Source organism: Salvelinus alpinus, chromosome 3 (assembly GCF_045679555.1).
Source record: "Salvelinus alpinus chromosome 3, SLU_Salpinus.1, whole genome shotgun sequence".
NCBI lineage: Eukaryota > Metazoa > Chordata > Actinopteri > Salmoniformes > Salmonidae > Salvelinus > Salvelinus alpinus.
This window is the reverse complement of record NC_092088.1, coordinates 38,996,444-39,008,629: the sequence shown is the minus strand read 5'-3', so window position 1 is coordinate 39,008,629 and position 12,186 is coordinate 38,996,444. Positions and strand designations below refer to the sequence as shown.

The 12,186-nt window shown below is 42.2% G+C and overlaps 1 protein-coding gene across 5 annotated transcripts in view; it reads right to left on the bottom strand.

The window, feature by feature from the left end:
• The window catches only part of LOC139570676 (DENN domain-containing protein 10), a 14,746-nt gene extending 2,560 nt beyond the window's left edge, over nucleotides 1-12,186 (bottom strand). Inside the window, exons 1-11 of one of the 5 annotated variants that reach the window (XM_071392763.1) lie at nucleotides 12,117-12,158; nucleotides 11,933-11,981; nucleotides 3,194-3,263; nucleotides 2,750-2,946; nucleotides 2,562-2,641; nucleotides 2,316-2,464; nucleotides 2,050-2,161; nucleotides 1,755-1,855; nucleotides 1,252-1,359; nucleotides 987-1,081; nucleotides 574-764 (exon numbers count right to left, since the gene is read on the bottom strand). In XM_071392763.1, the coding sequence (XP_071248864.1) occupies nucleotides 597-764; nucleotides 987-1,081; nucleotides 1,252-1,359; nucleotides 1,755-1,855; nucleotides 2,050-2,161; nucleotides 2,316-2,464; nucleotides 2,562-2,641; nucleotides 2,750-2,946; nucleotides 3,194-3,239 (1,056 nt within the window). In that variant the 5' untranslated portion in view covers nucleotides 3,240-3,263; nucleotides 11,933-11,981; nucleotides 12,117-12,158 and the 3' untranslated portion in view covers nucleotides 574-596. Of the gene's footprint in view, nucleotides 1-573; nucleotides 765-986; nucleotides 1,082-1,251; nucleotides 1,360-1,754; nucleotides 1,856-2,049; nucleotides 2,162-2,315; nucleotides 2,465-2,561; nucleotides 2,642-2,749; nucleotides 2,947-3,193; nucleotides 3,264-3,683; nucleotides 3,750-11,932 lie in introns of those variants that run through there. The other 4 variants (XM_071392766.1, XM_071392764.1, XM_071392762.1 and 1 more) reach the window with 4 other exon arrangements.

Below are 12,186 nucleotides of genomic sequence, written 5' to 3'. Positions count from 1 at the left end.
CAGGATCAAGGGAAAGATGAACGGAGCAAAGTACAGAGAGATCCTTGATAAAAACCTGATCCAGAGTGCGCAGGACCTCAGACTGGGTTGAATGTTCACCTTTCAACAGGACAATGACCCTAAGCACACAGCCAAGCCAATGCAGAAGTGACTTCGGGACAAGTCTCTGAATATCCTGGAGTGGCCCAGTCAGAGCCCGATCTTAAACCCGATTGAACATCTCTGGAGAGACCTGAAAATAGCTGTGTAGTGACACTCCCCATCCAACCTGACAGAGCTTGAGAGGATCTGCAGAGAAGAATGGGAGAAACTCCCCAAATACAGGTGCCAAGCTTGTAGCGTCATACCCAAGAAAACGCGAGGCTGTAATCGCTGCTAAAGTACTGAGTAAAGGGTCTGAATACTTATGTAAATGTGATATCAGTTTTTAATTTATAATACATAAACTATATAATCAATTTTTGAATAAGGCTGTAACGCAACAAAATGTGGAAAAAGTCAAGGAATACTTTCCGAATGCACTGTATGTATAGTAGATGAATGCCCATGCTAATATTCAGAGTGACCTCACACCAGATGATGTAGGAGGTCAAGGGTCATATCTTGAGGAGCTGCTCTGCAGCTGCCAAGTGGAACAAGAAGTTCTCGGTAGCAGGCGGGAAGTGACGCTGCTTTATGGTCTCCAGGGTGATTTTAGAGTTCTCACAGTCCTCAGCTAAGGACGCCAGGTTAGCAAGGATCTCCCTCGTCTTTATGGAAATGTCCTGGAAACCGGTTGAATTTCAGTCATCATATCAAACAGACAGCTTTTTTTTATTTTTAGATTGTGCTAAATACCTGAATACTTATTACATTTCTATAACACTTCATTACATGTATAATCTCAAATTGTATAAAATACTAAGTCTTTGAATAGACATCCCAAACATTATCTCTGAGCACAGATGGACAAATGGAAAGGATGTCATGTAATGCTTTCAACTCACCTTGATAACCTGCCCATCTGTTCTATCAGCATCCTCTGCAGACTGGACAATGACGAGGCCAATGTCTTTGTGCAACTTCCCCATAGCCATGGCCTCTGGTAGTGTGGTAGAGACGTCATAGTGTTTAAGAAATGGTGGATGCTTGCATTGGAATAATGAGGTAAGACTTGGTAGCAAAGTTTATCTTCAGTTTAATTTTTTTTTTTTACATTCTTCACTTTGTCTTCTACACTCATAGGAATAATATACTAATTGTGACACCCACCTTTGGCACTCTGGGATACGGTAATCTCAGTATCTGGGAGGTTTACATACACATCAAACAAGTCAGATCTGTTGCTCACTTGTGGGTCAACAAATCCTGCGACATATCCTGCAGAGACAGTGGGCATATGGGTGAATGCAGATGGTGGGTACTCAAACTGAACACTAGGTTGAAAATCTCCAAGGAACATATTTCTTTATGAACAACATGCATGTAAATTAATTCAATGCAAGTCAACTATTGCATGAGTCTTCCTGTGTATGTCAGTGAAGAACTGACTGTTGGGACACAGGGGGTATCTGTCCAATATCTGGGTTGTGTTCATTAGGACATGCAAAGGAAAACATTTTTAAATGTTTTGCAACAGAAAGTTAACATATCCTATTGGACAGGTACAGGAAGTCCCTCCCTTAGTCCATTTTCTTCTATTTGGTGTTTAATGTACACACCCAAGTTTGAATCAGTTTGTTGTAATGTGGATCTAATGATCCAGACATCCTCACCAGTGCATGTCCTGAGATTCTCAAGCTCACTGTCAGTCAGGTGGACATAAGGGTGCAGAATGGACCAGTCTTTCCTGTGCCATGTCAGAGCTGGAAGAGCCCTGGGGGAGGGGAATACAATTAAATCATACATTTAATAGAATGATTATAATGTTCTTTCAGAAAATGTTATTGTTATCCACTTCTACAATGAAGTATATTGAATATTCTAAATTTCCATCGTTTTTGGCCCACCGTAATGTAACAATTATGATTGTCAAAGCTCAAACCATAACTTCTCATTTGCCTTAGTCACCTTGTGAACTCCAACAGTGCTTCAATCCGAGGGTGATGGACCACAATCCTCTTCTTTAGCATAAGTGCTGTGTATAGGATGATGGTCTCCATCCCAAACTGGGACACCACATCTGAAACAGTAATCACAAGATAGTCTACCTAATCCTGGCAATCAAATGGTATCAGCTTCTTTGCATGCCATTAAGAAGTCTTGACAGTGTCAAGCACCTTGTATCAACAATCATTTCCTTATACTGTAATAACTGTTTTAAGTACACGTTTTACCTTTCACTGAGCCTGCTAAGTACGCCTTCCTGACATCGTAGTCCTTGATGAGAAAGGAGCCATTCTCATCACTCTGGCAGATGCCTTTGGTGAGGACTGCAATGTAACCCTCCATCATTTTCACTGGGCTCCCATGTTTGATGTACATCCTGAATGATAAAATACACATGAAGAAATACAGTTTTGGGGAAGTATTAAATAAGCAGACACTTGGCCATGGGGATGCATTAGTGCAGTATGTTGTACCTGCATAGTACTCGACTGAATGCTGCATACTTCTCAGGGTTGAAGTCCTTTGCTGTGACAACTAATGAAAAATGTGTGACCTAAAGAGAGAGAAATATGAGCAATATAATAGAACTTATAATCATTAGGCCTTCAACACCTTTGTTACAGTTTTTTCAATGAATGGAGAATTTCTAAACTAACGGTACCTTCTTTAGGGCGGTGGGTTCCTGTACCTCTACAGTGGATATGTAGTACCAGGTACGGCAGAACTGGCCGAACACAAAGGTGTTCAGGACCTGGCTGTCCTGTGTGAGACAGCACTTACTGAGCAGGACCTCCCGGAGCTCAGCACTGACTGAGGGATAGCACCACACCCACAAGGTGTCTGCATTCACATCTTTCTCTGTGTGGGGGAAGAATGGGAGTATACTATGTCATTACTTTCACAACTCATTATTACAAATATTACCAGTATATATTTAAATTAAATTAAATTGGAACTGTTCTCAAGATTTACAGGAAGTCAAATACTTGATCACATTGATATCATGTGGTGACAGTCAAAGTCAAACAGGAGAACACTTGGCATGCATCAACCAGCAGGGTAACATAATTACAACAAGGGAATGATATTCGGTGTCTTGCCTTACCAATTAATCCAATGCTTAGCATGAGCTGAGTTTCTGGTGACGCCATCTCCCATTACAATTCAGTCGTAAACTGTGGGAGTTGACAATTAGGGACTCATGATAGCTTGTCTTAGGACAAGGAAGCAACACTTTCACCAAACAAGCAGGCCGAAGTAATATTGGTTTTATATTGGATATTCGGCTTTCTCTAGTCAATAGCTATTGAACCAAGCATGCGAATGACTATGAAGATGGTACAGTATATTCTGAATCAGGTGGATGGAGAAAAATCTGAAATTTCTATTTAAAAAAAGATGTGGGTTCCTCCCCCGATTCATAATATATCGTTTTCATAGTCATGGCACGCTTTGTCTAAGAGCTATTGAAGATTTTAATAAGGTTTCAAACAAAAGAAAGAAAGGTGTGGATTTTTCTCCATCCACCCGATTCAGAATATACCATCTTCATAGACCTTGCAAGCTTGTTGTCCTAAAATCCAGAAATAAGTTACCTCTGGTTCGTTCAGCCATCCCTATGGGAAAAATGTATGGGGAAAGAAATGGGTTTTGGAATAAAAGCCGAAAATAAGGTCTGCGGTTATACAGGCGTCAGAATGCTTCAGTTCGGCTGGCGGCTAGCTGAAGTCCGCTAAGCGAAACCGAACGAATGTGCTCGCATACTCCCTTAAAATACCTTCGCTTGAAAAACAAGAAAGAAGCGGCAATAGTACTCTTTGTCCAATTTGAGACGCTGTAGCCTCAAAATAGTCCTAATTAATCTAAGACAACTCAAGAAATTTGTCAAATGTTGAAGTTTTTGCCAAAGAGATCTTAGTCGTGCAATTTTACATCTAACTAGATGCTTGGTGAAGTATCTTTCAATTAAAAAATGTGCATGGCCTCCCAAGTTGCGCAGCATTCTAAGGCACTGCATCGCAGTGCTAGAGGCGTCACTACAGACCGAGGTTCGATCCCGGGCTGTATCACAACCGGCCTGGATCGGGAGTCCCATAGGGCGGCACACAATTGGCCCAGCGTCGTCCGGGTTATAGGAGGGTTTGGCTGGGGGGGACTTTACTTGGCTCATCGCGCTCTAGTGACTCCTTTTGGCAGGCCGGGCGCCTGCAGACTGACCTCGACCTCGGTCGTCAGTTGAACAGTGTTTCCTCCGACACATTAGTGCGGCTGGCTTCTGGGTTAAGCAGGCGGGTGTTAAGAAGTGCAGTTTGGCGGGTCATGTTTCAGAGGACGCATGACTCCACCTTCGCCTCCCGAGCCCGTTGGGGAGTTGCAGCGATGAGACAAGATCGAAATTGGTGGAGAAAAATAGGGTAAAATACATTTTTTTAAATGTATATATATATATATATATATATACACACTTTTAAAAAACGTGCATGAAAATGAGTCGTCTCTCATTGAATGACAACAAATATTTTATTGAAGAATCCCTGGTATTGACCAATCACTGATGAAGGGGCGTAGACATTGGCTCTGAACTTCTGCTTGCCTCCAGAAAAAAATGTGTGTGCACGAATAGCCGAAAAAACCCTCAACAAAGTCCAAAACGTCACAAAATGTTGTCATAATATACGCACGTACTCTTCCAAACTGTTTTGGCTGGGAAGCATGCGAACACCTTTGGGAGATCTTCTAGGTTTTGTTCTATGAGATAATAGCAGTCAGTTAAACATGACCTTTATGAATTATGAAGCCTTTGTGATTTTTTTATTTTTATTATTAGTATTATCACCTACATTCTTAAAGATTCACAAAAAGTGATGTTAGCTGGTGAAGATTATCTCACAGAACAAAACGTATAAGATCTCCTAAGCCTGTGTTTACCACAGACCTTATTTTCGTCATTTATCCAAAAACCCTACAAAAACTCCATCAATTTTCCTCATAGGCCTTGTCCAACGAACCATGGAGGAGTTAGTGCATACAAAAAGACACCATTACTATTTCTATAATCATGACATGCTTGGTTCAACAGATATTGATGAGAGAAAACCGAATCTCCATTGAATATCCCATATAAAACAATTTACCTCGGTAAGGAGCAGGGGTGTATTCATTATGTATTGCAACGAAAACTGTTTACTGTTTAACCCTCGTGTTGTGTTCGTTTCATGTTAATTAATTATGTGTTCGCAGTCCAAAATGACCGCCCCATTATAGCTGATTTATAAATCCATATTAATACATATATTATCACCTAATGTTGTGTTAGATCATTTTATCAACTTAAGTTCTTGTGAACATTACAAGTTTTGAACTTCTATTTGCTATTTATTGCCTGTAGGCCTCATTGACCGGAGCTCATACAACTTGTTTTTGAGTAAAAAAGCATAATGTATGGACTATTTTGACTAACAAATACTCAGATGAAACATATTGTGCTATTTATCACAGATTAATTTCTCCTCTAATGCATCTTCACTGTCAGTTTCCTGGCCTCTCTCCTCCTCACAAGTATCATGATCAAAGATATAATCAAGAGCCTCACATACAGTATATCGTTTGGTCATTGTGCTGCCACAAAATGAATTGTGAGAAAAGTTACAGTATTATTGAAACAATGTTGCGATTGTGAGAATGCCAACAGGTGTGGTTCCCGTGGGGGAAAGATTCTATTGGGGAAAGGTTCCCGAGGGGGTTGCATTTGAAGCCAAGAAGGGGAGTGAGGTGTGTGTGTGTGTGTGTGTGTGTGTGTGTGTGTGTGTGTGTGTGTGTGTGTGTGTGTGTGTGTGTGTGTGGTCTGGGAGAGAAAGTGTGTCCATCTGAATGGGTATGTGCCTGAACTCAATTTTATACACTACTTGTAGTCTCACCCATTCATTTCTAATGAACGGTCAGTTTTAACCGGGAACACCACAGGTGTACAAAAGTTAAATAAAACACCCAAAATTGTATGAAAATCATCAAAATGTATTGTGTGTTCAGATGCCCTGTGTGGACAAAGTCATGGAACCTTATGACAGATTAAATTAACTACATTTTTCAGAGAGAGAACTTGTAAATCGGTCCAATTCGACCGGAACACAGCAAGAGGTTTAAGAACCAAACAAAGCAAAACGGTGAGAGAACTTCCTGAATTCGTCCAATATAAACTCTCGTTTTCGTTGCAAAATGTTTGAAGATTTGTTTATATACACTACCATTCAAAAGTTTGCGATCACAGAAATGTCCTTGTTTTTGAAAGAAAAACTCATTTTTTGATCAGTCCATAAAATTGATCAGAAATACAGTGTAGACATTGTTAATGTTGGAAATGACTATTGTTGCTGGAAACGACTATTTTTTAATGGAATATCTACATAGGCGTACAGAGGCCCATTATCAGCAACCATCACTCCTGTGTTCCAATGGCACATTGTGTTAGCTATTCCAAGTGTATCATTTTAAAAGGCTAATTGATCATTAGAAAACCCTTTTGAAATTATGTTAGCACAGCTGAAAACTGTTATGCTGATTAAAGAAGAAATAAAACTGTCTTTCTTTAGACAAGTTGAGTATCTGGAACGTCAGCATTTGTGAGTTCGATTACAGGCTCAAAATGGCCAGAAACAAATAACTTTCTTCTGAAACTCATCAGTCTATATTTGTTCTGAGAAATGAAGGCTATTCCTTGCGAGGAATTGCCAAGAAACTGAAGATCTGGTACAACCCTGTGTACTACTCCCTTCATAGAACAGCGCAAACTGTCTCTAACCAGAATAGAAAGTGGAGTGGGAGGCCCCGGGGCACAAGAGAACAAGTACATTAGAGTGTCTAGTTTGAGAAACCGACGCCTCACAAGTCCTCAACTGGCAGCTTCATTAAATAGTACCCGCAAAACACCAGTCTCAACGTCAACAGTGAAGAGGCGACTCCGGGATGCTGGCCTTCTAAGGATCATATCACATCTACCTTACCTGACACCCTAGACCCAGGAGGGACTGGTGCACTTCACAAAATAGATGGCATCATGAGGAAGGGAAATGTATGTGCATATATTGAAGCAACAGCTCTAGACATCAGTCAGGAAGTTCAAGCTTGGTCGCAAATTGGTCTTCCAAATGGACAATAACCAAGCATACTTCCAAAGTTGTGGCAAAATGGCTTAAGGACGAAGTCAAGGTATTGGAGTGGTCATCACAAAGCTCTGACCTCAATCCCATAGAAAATTTGTGGGCAGAACTGAAAAAGCGTATGCGAGCAAGGAGGCCTACAAACCTGACTCAGTTACACTAGCTCTGTCAGGAGGAATGGGCCAAAATTCATCCAACTTATTGTGGGAAGCTTGTGGAAGGCTACCCGAAACGTTTGACCCAAGTTAAACAACTGAATTGAGTGCATGTAATCTTCTGACCCACTGGGTATGTGATGAAAGAAATAAAAGCTGAAATAAATCATTCTCTCCACTATTATTCTGACATTTCACATTCTTAAAATAAAGTGGTGATCCTAACTGACCTAAGACAGGGAATTTCTACTAGGATTAAATGTCAGGAATTGTGAAAAACTGAATTTAAATGTATTTGGCTAAGGTGTATGTAAACTTCCGACTTCAACTGTATTTGGTTTCCAGTTTGGATAAAGTTCAGTGAAGTTCTTTGAGGGCCATCTGTGTATCGGCTTGAGGGGGAATATGCACGGCTGTGACTATAACCGAAGAGAATTCTCTTGGGAGGTAATACGGTCGGCATTTGATTGTGAGGTATTCTAGGTCGGGTGAACAAAAGGACAAGAGTTTCTGTATGTTATCAAAATCACACCATGAGTGGTTAATCATGATACATATGCCTTTCTTCTTCCCAGAGAGTTCTTTAATTCCTGTCTGTGCGATATACTGAGAACCCAGCTGGCTGTATGGACGAAGACAGTATATCCCGAGAGAGCCATGTTTCCGTGAAACAGAGTATGTTACAATCCCTGATCTCTCTCTGGAAGGAGATTCTCACCCTAAGCTTGTCTACTTTATTATCCGGAAACTGAACATTAGCTAGTAATATACTCGGAAGCGGTGGATGGTGTGCGCGCCTCCTGAGTCGGACTAGAAGTCCACTCCCAATACCTCTTCTCCACCGGCGGTGTTTTGGATCAGCCTCTGGAACCAGTTAAATTGCCCTGGGGGTACGAACAAAGCATCCAATTCGGGAAAGTCGTAATGCAGGTGAGTTACCGCCGCTCTGATACCCGAAAGTTATTTCCGTATGTAATAACACAAAAAAACGTATGAACTAATAATGTAAGAAATAACACACAAAAAGCAAAATACTGCAAAGTTGCTTAGGAGCTAAAAGCAGAGCTGCCCTATTTTTCGGTGCCTTCGTGCCAACCAGCATGGCTACCACAGCATTCTGCAGCGATACGCAATCTCATCTGGTTTTCACTTAGTGGGACTATCATTTGTTTTTCAACAGGACAATGACCCAACACACCTCCAGGCTGTGTAATGGCTATTTGACCAAGTCGGGGAGTGATGGAGCGCTGCATCAGATGACCTGGCCTCCACAATCACCCGACCTCAAACCAATTGAGATCAAATCAAATCAAATCAAATTTTATTAGTCACATACACATGGTTAGCAGATGTTAATGCGAGTGTAGCGAAATGCTTGTGCTTCTAGTTCCGACAATGCAGTAATAACAACAAGTAATCTAACCTAACAATTCCACAACTACTACCTTATACACACAAGTGTAAAGGGATAAAGAATATGTACATAAAGATATATGAATGAGTGATGGTACAGAACGGCATAGGCAAGATGCAGTAGATGGTATAGAGTACGGTATATACATATGAGATGAGTACTGTAGGGTATGTAAACATAAAGTGGCATAGTTTAAAGTGGCTAGTGGTACATGTATTACATAAAGATGGCAAGATGCAGTAGATGATATAGAGTACAGTATATACATATACATATGAGATGGGTAATGTAGGGTATGTAAACATTATATTAAGTGGCATTGTTTAAAGTGGCTAGTGGTACATTTTTACATAATTTCCATCAATTCCCATTTTTAAAGTGGCTGGAGTTGAGTCAGTATGTTGGCAGCGGCCGCTAAATGTTAGTGGTGGCTGTTTAACAGTCTGATGGCCTTGAGATAGAAGCTGTTTTTCAGTCTCTCGGTCCCTGCTTTGATGCACCTGTACTGACCTCGCCTTCTGGATGATAGCGGGGTGAACAGGCAGTGGCTTGGGTGGTTGTTGTCCTTGATGATCTTTATGGCCTTCCTGTGACATCGGGTGGTGTAGGTGTCCTGGAGGGCAGGTAGTTTGCCCCCGGTGATGCGTTCTGCAGACCTCACTACCCTCTGGAGAGCCTTACGGTTGTGGGCGGAGCAGTTGCCGTACCAGGCGGTGATACAGCCCGACAGGATGCTCTCGATTGTGCATCTGTAGAAGTTTGTGAGTGCTTTTGGTGACAAGCCGAATTTCTTCAGCCTCCTGAGGTTGAAGAGGCGCTGCTGCGCCTTCTTCACAACGCTGTCTGTGTGGGTGGACCAATTCAGTTTGTCCGTGATGTGTACACCGAGGAACTTAAAACTTTCCACCTTCTCCACTACTGACCCGTCGATGTGGATAGGGGGGTGCTCCCTCTGCTGTTTCCTGAAGTCCACAATCATCTCCTTTGTTTTGTTGACGTTGAGTGTGAGGTTATTTTCCTGACACCACACTCCGAGGGCCCTCACCTCCTCCCTGTAGGCCGTCTCGTCGTTGTTGGTAATCAAGCCTACCACTGTAGTGTCATCCGCAAACTTGATGATTGAGTTGGAGGCGTGCATGGCCACGCAGTCGTGGGTGAACAGGGAGTACAGGAGAGGGCTCAGAACGCACCCTTGTGGGGCCCCAGTGTTGAGGATCAGCGGGGTGGAGATGTTGTTACCTACCCTCACCACCTGGGGGCGGCCCGTCAGGAAGTCCAGGACCCAGTTGCACAGGGCGGGGTCGAGACCAAGGGTCTCGAGCTTGATGACGAGTTTGGAGGGTACTATGGTGTTAAATGCTGAGCTGTAATCGATGAACAGCATTCTCACATTGGTATTCCTCTTGTCCAGATGGGTTAGGGCAGTGTGCAGTGTGGTTGCGATTGCGTCGTCTGTGGACCTATTGGGTCGGTAAGCAAATTGGAGTGGGTCTAGGGTGTCCGGTAGGGTGGAGGTGATATGGTCCTTGACTAGTCTCTCAAAGCACTTCATGATGACGGAAGTGAGTGCTACGGGGCGGTAGTCGTTTAGCTCAGTTACCTTAGCTTTCTTGGGAACAGGAACAATGGTGGCCCTCTTGAAGCATGTGGGAACAGCAGACTGGGATAAGGATTGATTGAATATGTCCGTAAACACACCAGCCAGCTGGTCTGCGCATGCTCTGAGGACGCGGCTGGGAATGCCGTCTGGGCCTGCAGCCTTGCGAGGGTTAACACGTTTAAATGTTTTACTCACCTCGGCTGCAGTGAAGGAGAGCCCGCAGGTTTTGGTAGCAGGCCGTGTCAGTGGCACTGTATTGTCCTCAAAGCGGGCAAAAAAGTTATTTAGCCTGTCTGGGAGCAAGACATCCTGGTCCGCGACGGGGCTGGTTTTCTTTTTGTAATCCGTGATAGACTGTAGACCCTGCCACATACCTCTTGTGTCTGAGCTGTTGAATTGCGACTCTATTTTGTCTCTGTACTGGGACTTAGCCTGTTTGATTGCCTTGCGGAGAGAATAGCTACACTGTTTGGGATTAGTTGGACTGCAGAGTGAAAGAAAAGCAGCCAATAAGTGCTGAGCATATGTGAAAACTCCTTCAAGACTGTTGGAAAAGCATTGCAGGTGAAGCTGGTTGTGAGAATGCCAGGAATACTTTATCGAATCTAAAATATATTTTTGTTTAAACACTTTTTTGGTTACTACATGATTCCATATGTGTTATTTCATAGTTTTGATGTCTTCACTATTATTCTACAATGTAGAAAACAGTATAAATAAAGAATAATCCTTGAATGAGTAGGTGCCCAAAGTTTTGACTGGTACTGAGTATGCCCCCAATGCAATTCTGAATTCAAATACATCCACAGATTTCAACTGATTTTTTACTTTACTTTGTCAAATGAACTAGCTAATTGTCTTTTGTTGAATTTATATAACATTCCAACGTTGTTTAGCCTTATCTAGTCCAATTGTGTCATGTTTTCACGATTTGCAACCTTTTGCATCAGCTTCAATGCGGAACCTTTATTTTGAAGGCGAACAACCTATTCCACTCTTGTCGCTCACGCTAATGTTGTTCACAACACACTGGTCTTTTCCCTCGTACCAACTGATTGTCGTGGCAACCTAATGTAACGGATGTGAAATGGCTAGCTAGTTAGCGGGTACGCGCTAGTAGCATTTCAATCAGTTACGTCACTTGCTCTGAAACCAATATGTAGTGTTGCCCCTTGCTCTGCAAGGGCCGCGGCTTTTGTGGAGCGATGGATAACGATGCTTCGTGGGTGTCAGTTGTTGATGTGTGCAGAGGGTCCCTGGTTCGCGCCCGTGTCGGGGCGAGGGGACGTACTAAAGTTATACTGTTACACTAACACTCACTCCACCAATATGTGGAGTCGACAAACCCAGCTAAGGTTATACCTACATAAACCAGCCACAATGAATGATTAGCTACAATAACTTCCGACTGCCATAACATTTGAAATTAGAAGTTATGTAGCTACAGTTTGCGGAATACACTTATGCGCGTAACTATAGCTACAGTACTAGGAAACAAAGTTAATGAAAGTACAATTACCGTGTGTATGGTCCAGATCTGCAATTATGATCGTGCAGAGTGAGCAAATCTAGAACATTTATAAATAATTAGCTAACATTGACGCTTTCAAAAAGCAAAGTCTATCAAATTATATTCCTACTTCCTGATATTGGTTCTTCTTCTTCGGTTGCTTTACGAATAGAAGTGGAGATGGTAAAATTACCTTTGAAGAAAAGCCTGAAAAAGTCTGTCTTTTTTTACACTGACTTTTTTTTGGAGTATAAAGAAAGAAA